This window comes from Carlito syrichta, unplaced genomic scaffold, assembly GCF_000164805.1.
Source record: "Carlito syrichta isolate Samal-C Ts95f unplaced genomic scaffold, Tarsius_syrichta-2.0.1 Scaffold305865, whole genome shotgun sequence".
In the NCBI taxonomy this organism is placed as follows: domain Eukaryota; kingdom Metazoa; phylum Chordata; class Mammalia; order Primates; family Tarsiidae; genus Carlito; species Carlito syrichta.
Genome location: NW_007249961.1, coordinates 381,787 through 393,822, shown reverse-complemented (window position 1 = coordinate 393,822; position 12,036 = coordinate 381,787). Strand labels below are relative to the sequence as shown.

At 41.9% G+C, this 12,036-nt stretch overlaps 1 protein-coding gene across 2 annotated transcripts in view; it reads right to left on the bottom strand.

Annotated features, from left to right (window-relative positions):
- GTF2H1 (general transcription factor IIH subunit 1) overlaps nt 1-12,036 on the bottom strand; it is a 44,802-nt gene that overhangs the window by 10,492 nt on the left and 22,274 nt on the right. For both annotated transcript variants that reach the window (XM_008062829.2, XM_021714884.1), the window contains 4 exons: nt 10,531-10,680; nt 10,325-10,404; nt 5,083-5,210; nt 4,886-4,973 (listed from right to left, as the gene is read on the bottom strand). In XM_008062829.2, coding sequence (XP_008061020.1) covers nt 4,886-4,973; nt 5,083-5,210; nt 10,325-10,404; nt 10,531-10,680 — 446 coding nt within the window. The remainder of the gene's footprint in view (nt 1-4,885; nt 4,974-5,082; nt 5,211-10,324; nt 10,405-10,530; nt 10,681-12,036) is intronic.

The following is a 12,036-nucleotide window of genomic DNA, read 5'->3' as shown; positions in this document are numbered from 1 at the left end:
CCCAAAGTGTGGGATTACAGGCTGAGCCACCGATCCCGGCTTGGAGATTTTTTTAAACATGCTCTGGGGAATGAGATGTATAAAGGAGTACAAAAAAAACCCTGAAATTATATTTTGGAGGGCCGGCCCCTTGTAGTACAGGCTCTTCCCGCTAGGTAAGTGTTCTAGGAACACATTGGCATCAGTGTACCAGCTAGCATTGCTGTGAGAGGCTGAGTTTGGCTTCTGTGAGTTTTTTTTTTTTTTGGTGGTGGGGGAATTCCTTCAACAAAGTTACCCATCTCCTAATGGGTGATTTACGAGTACACCTTCCTGCACTGCACTGAGTGTTCAGCAGTTTTGTTTTGTTTTTTTTACCCAAAATGACCTTAATTCCAATTCACTCAATCTTGCCCTTAGAGATTTTTTTGTTTCCCCCAATGAAAAAGTCCTCAAAAGGAAACATTTTGCCAATTTGAAAGAGGCGAAACAAAAAACAGCAGAAACACTAAAAGGCATCAAAATTGATGAGTTTAAAAACTGGTTTGAGCAGTGGAAAAGTGTTTCACTAGGTGTATTGCATCAAATTGAGAGTACTTTGAAGTTGACTGAAATTTAAGCATGTAAGAATAAATGCACACTTTTAATAAATAAATTCCAGTTTTGGTGATCCTCTGTCATATGCCTCATATTTTGGCCAGTCTGGGCGACAGAGTGAGACTCCAACTCAAAAAAAACAAAAAACAAAAACAAAAAAAATAAAAAAAGCCAGGCTCGGTATCTCAGCCTGTAATCCCACGCTTTGGGAGGACAAGGTGAGTGAACTGCCTGAGCCTGCGGGTTCGAGACACGTCTGGGCAACTTGGCGAGACCTCATCTCTACAATAAATCAAAAAACTTAGCTGGGCATGGTAGCGCGTGCCTGTAGTTCCAGCTACTTGAAAGGTTGAGGTGGAAAGATCGCCAGAACCCAGCAGGTCGAGGCTATGGTGGCTGGGAGCGGCCACTGCACTCCAGTCTGGGCAACAGAGTGAGACTCCAACTCAAAAAAATAAAAAATAGGCCAGGCTCGGTGGCTCAGCCTGTAATCCCGTGCCTTGGGAGGCTGAGGTGAGTGGATTGCCTGAGCCCGCGGGTTCGAGACCCGCCTGGGCAACTTGGCAAGACCTCATCTCTACAATAAATCAAAAATTAGCCGAGCATGGTAGCGCGTGCCTGTAGTTCCAGCTACTTGGAAGGCTGAGGCGGAAGGATCGCCGGAGCCCAGCAGGCCGAGGCTGCGGTGGCCGGGAGTGGCCACTGTACTCCAGTCTGGGCAACAGAGTGAGACTCCAACTCAAGAATAAATAAATAAAGCAACTGTTTTGGATATTAAGGATTTAGTCTATTATATGTGCTATACATTCTTTTTCATTTCGGTGGTTTGAGGTTTTATATATAAAAATCTACGTCTTCCCCCTTTTGCTTATAACTTCTGTGGTTTATTTTATTTTATTTTATTTTGAGATGGGGCCTCTTTATGATGCTTAGGCTTCATTTGAACTCCTGGGCATCTCTACATCTGAGATCTCTGTATTTCAGCCTCCTGAGTAGCTGAGACTATAGTCATGCGCCACTGTGCCTAGCTTATAGTTTAATTTTTGCTTCAATCTTGGATTCATTCAGATTTTGGAAAAGAAGTAGAGAATCTAAGTTTCTTTTTACAAATCATTAATCAGTCTTTCTAACATCATTTGTAAAATAATCTCTTTTCTAACTGATTTTGAAAGGCCATATGTATCATATATGCTTAACTCCTCCATGTACTTGGGTTTAGTTCTGGACTCTACACAAACTATTTAAATTTCTACAGTCTTAGAATAAAAACATATTACTTATAAAAGACACATGGAGATAATCTAAGTAAACATTTGTGAAAAATCAATTTTATAATACATAATCCTCTACATAGTTATGAAATTAATCTTGTCAACTCTTACTTCAAGATTAGAAACAACATTTAGGTTTATTAAAAATACCTCGAGGCACTTCTACACTGTTGGTGGGAGTGTAAACTAGTGCAACCTCTGTGGAAAGCAGTGTGGCGATTCCTAAAAGCTCTAAAAATCGACCTTCCATATGACCCCACAGTCCCCCTACTGGGAATATACCCTGAAGACCTCAAATCGCTCTATAAAAAAGATACCTGCACACGTATATTTATCGCAGCGTTGTTCACAATGGCAAGAACCTGGAAACAACTATGCTGCCCATCAAAAGAGGACTGGATTAAAAAAATGTGGTACATATTCACGATGGAATACTACACAGCCATAAAAAAGAACAAAATCATGAATTTCGCAGCAACCTGGATGGAACTAGAGTCTAGAATACTGAGTGACCTCTCACAGAAACAAAGATCCGAGTATCACATGTTCTCACTCATATAATGGACCTTGAACATCCAATGTAATACTATAAGAAAATGACTGACGGTACTGGGAAACTATGGGGGGGGAAGGGGATGGGATTAACAGTCGCAAATATCTGTCTGGGGATGGGGAAACACCTCTTATCAACAGGCTGCCTAAATGAAATGTAATTGTACACCTAACCCTTAACTGTACCCCACAAAACCATAATAAAAAATATTGATTAATAAAAAAAAGAAAACCTCAAGAAAAGTCAATTTGAAAACCTAAAATATTAAATTGCCCCAATTAAAAAAATGATTCTAAATAGTCCCTTTCTATAATTATAGGAACAAATATGACCTCCTCAGCGCAACACATTCAGTCTCACCCTTATCTAGCCTCAGCTTAATTTTTTACTATGTTCTCACTGTATACCCTTCAGTCAACTTCATAGTATACTGATGTCTTCATGATTTTTCACATATGTCAAGCTTATTTTTACCTAAGTCTCGTCTCTACCCAAGCTCCCATATCCAAACTTATGTCACTGCCTAGTCAGGTCACTTGACTTCCATACTTAACTGAAAGCTCCATAAATGCAGGAACTCTGTCTACTATTACTTCTGAATCTCTCGTTCTATAAAACTCTAGATCAATCACAAAGCAATCAACCACTTACTTACAAGAATATTTAGAGCCAGCATTTACTACTGAATACAGACATTCTCGGACTTACAATGGTTTGTTTGACTTACAATTTTTCAACTTTATTATGACATGAAAGCAATACACATTCAGTAACAAAAAAAATATACTTTGAGTACACACAACCATTCTGTTTTTCACTTTCAGCATAGTAGTCAATAAATTACATGATAGTCAACACTTTATAATAAATAGGCTTTGTGTTAGATGATTTTGCCATATTATAGGCTAATGAAGTGTTCTGAACATGTTTAAGAAAGGTTAGGCTAAGCTATAATGTTCAGTAGGTTAGGCATATTAAATGCATTTTTGATTTACAGTAGAGTTTATTGGGATATGACCCCATGGTAGTTTGAGTGGTATCTATATTATAAAAACTCACACAGGGAAACAAAAATTACTGACAACTAGTTCACTATCAAGAATTAAGTGTACTTAACGCAACCGTATTGTTTAAAAAAAGAAAAGGCAGCCGGGCTCGGTGGCTCAGCCTGTAATCCCGTGCCTTTGGGAGGCTGAGGTGAGTGGATTGCCTGAGCCCGCGGGTTCAAGACCCACCTGGGCAACTTGGTGAGACCTCATCTCTACCATAAATCAAAAAATTAGCCACACGTGGTAGCGTGCGCCTGTAGTTCTAGTTACTTGGAAGGCTGAGGTGGAAGGATCACCGGAGCCCAGAAGGTTGAGGCTGCGGTGGCTGGGACCGGTCACTGCACTCCAGTCTGGGAGACAGAGTGAGACTCCAACTCAAAAACAAACAAACAAACAAACAAAAATGGCTAACAGGCTTGAGTCAATGGAAAGTTGGCTTGCAAGTCAAAGCTGAGGAAATACTCTTTTTTTTTTGAGTTGGAGTCTGGAGTCTCACTCCGCTGCCCAGGCTAGAGTGCAGTGGCATGCTCATGGCCACCCCAGTGTTGAACTGCTGGGCTCTGGCAATCCCTCCGCCTCAGCCTTCCAAGGAGCCGGAACTACAGGTGCGCACCACCACGCCCAGTTAGTTTTTGATTTCTTTTTTTTTTTTGAGTTGGAGTCTCACTCCGTTGCCCAGACTGGAGTGCAGTGGCATGCTCCCGGCCACCGCAGCCTCTACTTGCTGGGCTCCAGCGATCCTTCCACCTCAGCCTTCCAAGTAGCTGGAACTACAGGTGTGTGCTACCATGCCTGGCTAATTTTTTATTTACTGTAGAGATGAGGTCTCGCCAAGTTGCCCGGGCAGGTCTCAAACCCACGGGCTCAGGCAATCCACTCACCTCGGCCTCCCAAAGCGCTGGGATTACAGGCTGAGCCAACAAGTCCAACCAATTTTTGATTTCTTGTAGAGACAAGGTCTTGCCAAGTTGTCTGGGATGGTCTCAAATCCACAGGCTCAGGCAATCTACTCGCCTCGGCCTCCCAAAGTGCTGGGATTACAGGCTAAGCCACCAAGCCTGGCCAAGGAAATACTGTTAATAATGCTCTACACTTTAAGCCAAATGCTTATCATCTTTGTCAGAAGAATGGAGTCATATGAGGCCAGGCATGCTGGCTCATGCCTGTAATTCCAGCATTTTGAGAGGCTGAGGCAGGAAGATTGCTTAAGTTCAAGAGTTCTAGACCAGCCTGGGCAATGGAGCAAGACTTCACCTCTACAAAAAAAAAAAAAAAAAATCTAGGGAGTACACACCTGTGGTTCCTAGGTAACAGAGATCCCACCTCAAAACAAAAAAAAAAAAAACCAAAAAACCAAAAAAACAGAGTCAAGTGAAATAAAAAAGATAAAGTACTTGCAGTTATATAAGGCATTTGGCCCAAATTTTTGCCCGTACCCTTTTCACTGCTGGCTGAAAGCAGTCTGCATCTCCGGAACTTCCATCTATGCTGCTGGGCTCGCCATTCTGTTCATTTTGTGCTTCTCTGAAAACAAAGAAGAAAAAAAGTTGAAAACTACAGGCTGTACACCACCACAACTCAATCTGGATATCTTGAAAAGCTCAGTTACTGCACCTTAGCATTTATACTTAACTGTTTCCTGAGTCCTGCTGCCAGGACCATGGCACTGTGATGGTTAAACCTCTTGATGATGGCAGCATTACTATTCTCCTTTATGGATTTAGAATTGGAAGTAGATGGCACAGAAGAAATGCCATAGCCCTGTAAGAAACAATTTAGTAGGTTAAAATCAAAATGAGGTTCTGCTTTTCTGTTTTATATAAAAGACTTACTCGAGAAAATCTGCTAGATGATGAGACTCAATTCTCATGAACATTACTAAATATTCATGAGCAAACTCTTAAAAACATGTAAGTGATATATTCTGAAAAAAATTAAGAAATATCACTAGCTCCTTTTAGCATTACAATACATCTTAAACTCTGTATTTGGGCCGGGCTCAGTGGCTCAGCCTGTAATCCCAGCACTTTGGGAGACCAAGGCGGGTGGATTGCCTGAGCCCATGGGTTCAAGGCCCACCCGGATGACTTGGCGAGACCTCATCTCTACAATAAATAAAAAACTTAGCCAGGCATGGTTGCGCACGCCTGTAGTTCCAGCTACTTGGAAGGCTGAGGCAGATGCACTGATGGAGCCCAGCAGGTCGAGGCTGCGGTGGCTGGGACCATGGAGTGAGACTCCAACTCAAAATGGACCTAATTAGCAAAACATTAAATAAAGAAACAGAATACAGAGAGAAAAAACAGACTATGAATTCAGAAAGATAAAGAATCAAATTTTGGCTTTATCATTTTTTCTACCAATAGTCTAGGCAAGGTAATTAACTTTTTCATACTCTATAAAATGGGATATTGGAGAATTCAATGAGGTAATATTTTAAAACATATTCTGAGGTCATGCTATATGCCAGACCCTGGAGACACAAAATTGGTAAGGCCCTGTGCCACAGGAGTCTACATACTAGTTAGTGAGGACCTGGGCTGAAAAGTAGTCAAGGAGGAGAAGACGGTAAGTTTGAAACACCTTCATGGAGCACCGTAAGATAAAAATGTGCTAGGCAAGCAGATATGGGAGACAACATTTTAGGGGGAGGAAACTGCTTAACGAAAGTCAAAGAAGCACTGTAGTCCCAGCTACTTGGGAGGCTGAGGAGGGAAGACTGCTTGAGCCTTGGAGTTTTGAGTCCAGCCTGGGCAACATATCAAGAACCTGTTTCTAATTTTTTTTTTTTTTTTTTGAGTTGGTGTCTCACTCTTGCCCAGCGACACATACATGGCCAACCCAGCCTTTCTGCTGGGCTCAGGCGATCCTTCTGCTTCAGTCTTCCAAGTAGCTGGAACTACAGATGTGTGCTACCATGTCTGGCTAATTTTTTGAGAGTGACTAGATTAGAGGGTGGTTAGGAAAGGTCTCTCTGATGAAGTGACATTAGAACAGGTGTCTAAAGATGAGTAGATGGCAGTTAGAAGAAGAGTAGGTAGAAGAACAGCCCCAAGGTAGACAAAGCTTGGCATGGAACTGAAAGGTCTAGAGCATGAGTAAGTAAAAGTGGCTCAAATTGAGAAGTAGGCAGGGGCCAAATCAAGAAGTCCTATAGAAGTTTTGATTTTATTCTAAGTTCAGTGAGAAGACACTGAAGAGTTTTACACAGGGGAACATTAAATTCTAACCAATATCGTAACTCTCACTAGCAGAGGAAAATGAACTATAACAGACAAAAGTGCACAAAGAAAGATCAATAAGGAGATTAATGCAATTAGGTCAAAGATGATGGTCACTTAAAGATAATGGTGAGAGGGTGTACATGCCTGTAAAGAGAGAGATGCAGGTAGATGAGAGATGCATTGTAGAGGACCTGCTGATAGATTGAATAATGGTTGAAGAAGGGGAGGAATAAAGGAGATTCTCAGGTTTCTGGCTTTAGCAAATGGTAAAGTTTTTTTTTACTAAGACAGGAAAAATCCAGGAAGAAATAGGCTCATGAGGATAAGAATCAAAGGTTCCATGTCGACATGATAAACTGTCTGTGAGACATTTAACGAGGTATCAGGTAGGCAGCTGGAGGCCTGGAATCAAAGACAGATTAAGGCTATTTGAGATTCATCATTATATAACTAGTATTTAAAGCAAAGACTACAAAGAAGGCACTCAGGAGGCCTGAGACCATAGCTGTGAGAGTTACAATAAGGGAAGAAGGGGCACCAAAGGAAAAATTGAATCAGCCAACATTTGAGGTAAAGGCACGCTCACAGTCACCGCAGCCTCGACCTGCCAGGCTCAGGTGAACCTTCCACCTCAACATTCCAAGTAGCTGGGATTACAGGCATGCACCACCATGCCTGGCTAATTTTTCTTGATTTATTGTAGAGACAAGGTCTTGCCAAATTGCCCAGGTGGGTCTCGAACCTTGCCTCCACCTTCCAAAGTGCTGGGAGTACAGCCTTGAGCCACTACACCCAGCCTGGTTTTATTTTAAAGAAAAAAGTGCACCCAAAATTTTATTTCTCATCATACTAAGCTGTATCTCTAATCTTCAGTAAGCTTCATTTTCTCAGGATAAAGAAGGCCATGCTTATACACATGCTTCCTGACTTATGAAGGGGTTATATCCTGATAAGATAATTTTAAGCTGAAAATACTGTAAACCAAAAATGCATTTAATGCAACCAACCTAATGAACATCACAGCTTAGCCTACCTTAAACATGATCTAATATTGACAGTACCCTATAGTTGGGTAAAATTATCTAACACAAGCCCATTCTATAATAAATCCTTTATAAAAAATAGAGTTGAACTTTTCTGAGTCGGAGTCTCACTCTTGTCACCCAAGCTGAACCTGCTGGGCTCAGGTGATCCTTCTGCCTCAGCCTTCCAAGTAGCTGGAACTACAGAAACATGATACCATGCCAGGTTTATTTTTTTTATTTATTGTAGAGACAAGGTCTCACCAAGTTGCCTAGGCTGCTCTCAAACCGCTGAGCTCAGGCAATCTTCTTACCTTGGACTCCCAAAGTGCTGGGATTACAGGCTTGAGTCACCACGCCCAACCAAGTCAAAATTTAAGATTCTAAGTTCAAAGTATGGTTTCTACTGACTGTATAATGCTTTTGCACCATCACAAGTCAGGTATTGTCTGCAATGTTCTAAGATTCACTAATGTTCTAAGCTTTGAGAATTACCAAGAAAACAACTGAATTTCTTCTAGGAAACTGACGCTAACCTAAGCACCAACGATTATCTTCTGCTAGTTTATAATTAGACTGCAGCACAAAATTTTAACATGGGTTTTTTTCACCTGATGAGTATATGCACTAAAATAGGGGGAAAAGTTGGGGAGGTGGGGAGAGGGAAGGTGCATAAATATTTATGTGGCCAGCAGAAAATAAGTCAAAAGATGGTTAGAAAATGGAAATTCAGAGTAAAAGGAATAACAAGAAGGAAGGTTTCTGGCCTAGAAGATAGTGGCAGGGATGAAATTATCCTTGGTTATGGAAGGAACTACCTCTTTGTCTATGACTGGATAAATCTGTAGCTCTGGAGTAATGACTGAATAGGTAGCTCATACTTAATGGTCTTGCTGCTGAAACATATTGGGGCTAGTGTGGGGTAAAGATCATGAGAGCATTCAAGGTTTGGCAGACAGGAGGCAATCAACAATTGGTTGGTTGATATCCTCCTTGTTCATTAATAATATCCACATTTCTTTAGATTAAATGTTAGGTAAAGATTTAAAGCTGGGAGTGGTGGCTCCTACCTCAATCCCAGCACTTTAGAAGGTGACCAGAAAATCACTTGAGCCCAGGTTCAAGATCATCCTGAGTAACACAGCAACACCTTGTCTCTATAAAAATTAAAAAATTAGCCGGGCTTGGTGGCGTACACCTGTAGTCCCAGTTACTCAGGAGGCTGAGGGGAAAGGATCATCTGAGCTCAGAAGCCAAGGCGGTGGTGAGTTGTGACCATGCTACTATACTGTAACCTGAGTGACAGAGAAGATCTTACCTCAAAAAAATAAAAACATCAAAAAAAAGTTTTAGGCCGGGCTCAGTGGCTCAGCCTGCAATCCCAGCACTTTGAGAGGCCGAGGCGAGTGGGTTGCCCGAGCCCGTGGGTTCGAGATCAGCCCATACAACCTGGTGAGATATCATCTCTACAATTTAAAAAAAAAAAAAACCTAGACGGGAATAGTAGTGTGCGTCTGTAGTTCAGGCTACTTGAAAAGCTGAGGTGGAAGTATTGCCGGAGCCCAGGAGGTTGACACTCCAGCCTGGGCAATAAACTGAGGCTCCAACTCAAAAAAAAAAAAAAAGTTTTAGCACCTCATACAGGAATTTCAGGTTTTTAAGGTAATTATAATGACAAACTGCACTATTTGAAAGCACTTCTGCTGGCTTGGTGGCTCAGCCTATAATCCCAGCACTTTGGAGTCCAAGGCGAGTGGACTCCCTGAGTATATATAGCTCCAGTTACTTGGAAGGCTGAGGTGGAAGGATCGCTGGAGACCAGCACGTCGATGCTGGGGTGGCCGTGAGTGTGTCACTGCACTGTAGCCTGGGCAACAGAGTGAGACTCTAATTAAAAAAAAAAAAAGAAAGCATTTTTGATAAATCACTTCAAATAACAGTCTTTTGTTTGTTTTAAATTTTTTTTTTTTAAGTTGGAGTTTCACTCTGTCGCCCAGACTGGAATGCAGTGGCCGTTTCTGGCCATTGCAGCCTTGACCTGCTGGGCTCCGGCGATCCTTCCGCCTCAGCTTTCCAAGTAGCTGGAACAACAGGCGCGTGCTACCATGCCTGGCTAATTTTTTGATTTATCGTAGAGATGAGGTCTCGCCAAGTTGCCCGGACGGGTCCCAAACCCGTGGGGTCAAGCAATTAATTCACCTTGGCCTCCCAAAGCACAGGATTACAGGCTGAGCCACCAAGCCTAGCCAATTTTAAATTCTTAAAAGTGGAATATACCTACACTTTAAAGCAAATTTAAAGCTATAACAATTTTTTTTTTTTGTGAGTAGGAGTCTCACTCTGTTACCCAGACTGGGGTGCAGTGGTACACTCACAGCCAATGCAGCTTTGACCTGCTGGGCTCAGGGGATCTTTCTGCCTCAGCCTTTCCAAGTAGCTGGAACCACAGGAGCACCCCACCACGCCTGGCTAATTTTTTGATTTATTGTAGAGACGAGATCTTGCCAAGTTGCCCTGGCTGGTTTTACACCTGGACTCAGGCAATCCTCTTGCCTACGTCTCCCAAAGTCCTGGGATTACAAGTGTGAGCCACCGTGCCCATCTTGTAATGTCTTTAATTACTTCTTACCTCATCTAATGGTTTATCTTCCAAAGCTGTCAAATCTAGTAGTGGATTTTTTACTCCCAATGAAACCATTGTTTTTAACCCTAGAAAATCAATGAGATAAAAAGTTCAGCATGTCTTAGCTTTCTGAGAATTAAAAAAAAATTGTAACAGTTTTAAATAACTAGAGTGGTAAGTTAAATACTAGAGTGTGTCAGGGATAAAGTTACCTTTTTCATCTATTTTGGCACATTCTGCAAAGAGATCCTTTGACCCTGTATTCAGCCGGTCCCTGTGAAAATAATGGGACTGGAAAAAACGTGTCCAGAATTCCTTCTCTGTCATATTGTGGGGAACATTTTCTGCATATTTCATTTTTACTGTGGAAAAAAACACCATAAAAATAGTTACATACGGAAATTTCATTTTCTGAAAATTTCTCAAATTAGAGAACTGAAATATAGCAAAAATTAGATTATGAAGCAATCAGCTTTACAAATTGTATGCTATAAACTAATTACAAATATGAAACACAATTAAAGAGATTAGACGAGGTAGGACCTCTATGAATCTTAACAAATTATAAACAAAACCTTAATTTATGAGAGGGACCCAAAAAACCCAGGAATTATATTTTGGAGGATGGGATCCTTGTAGCACATGCTTCCTCCATTAGGTAAGTGCACTAGGAACCTATAAGCATCAGTGTACCACCTAGCGTTGTGAGAGGCTGCATTTGGCTTCAGTGAATTTTTTTTTTGAGATTCTTTCAACCTGTTTACCCATTTTGTGATGGGTGATTTATGAGTATACCTGTCCACACCGCATTGAGTGTTCAGCAGTATTTTTGTTTGTTTTTGAGTAGAAGTCTCACTGTCGCACAGGCAGGAGTGCAGTGGTATGATCATGGCTATGGCAGCCTTGACCTGCTGGGCTCAGGCGATCCTTCCACCTAAGCCTTCCAAGTAGCTGGAACTACAGGCGCATGCCACCAAGCCCAACTAACTTTTTGATTTATTGTAGAGATAAGGTTTTGCCAAGATGCCCAGGCTGGTCTTGAACCCCTGGGCTCAGGTAATTCTTTTGCCTTCACCTCCCAAAAGGCTGAGATTACAGACATGATCCATCATGCATGCGCAGCTGAGAGTATTCAGCAGTTCTGACCCAAAATGGCATGATCTCCATTCTCCTCCTTCCCTATTCACCTAATGTCGCCCCAGTGACTTTTTTTGTTTCCCTGAATGAAAAATGTCCTCAAAGGGAAATGTTTTGCCATGTGAAAGAGATGAAACAAGAAACAGCAGAAGTACTAAAAGGCATCAAAATTGAAGAGTTCAAAAACTATTCTGAGCAGTGGAAACAGTGCCTCAATAGGTGTTTTGCATCAATGGAAAGTACTTTGAAGGTGACTGAAATTTAAACATGTAAGAATAAATATATTGCCCGGCTCGGTGGCTCAGCCTGCAATCCCGCGCCTTTGGGAGGCTGAGGTGAATGGATTGCCGGAGTCCGCGGGTTCGAGACCCGCCTGGGAACTTGGCGAGACCTCATCTCTACAATAAATCAAAATGAGCCGGGTATGGTAGCATGTGTCTGTAATTCCAGCTACTTGGAAGGCTGAGGTGGAAGGATCACTGGAGCCCAGTAGGTCGAGGCTGCGGTGACCACGAGCAGCCACTACACTCCAGTCTGGGCAACAGAGTGAGATTCCAACTCACAAAAAAAAAAAAAAAAGA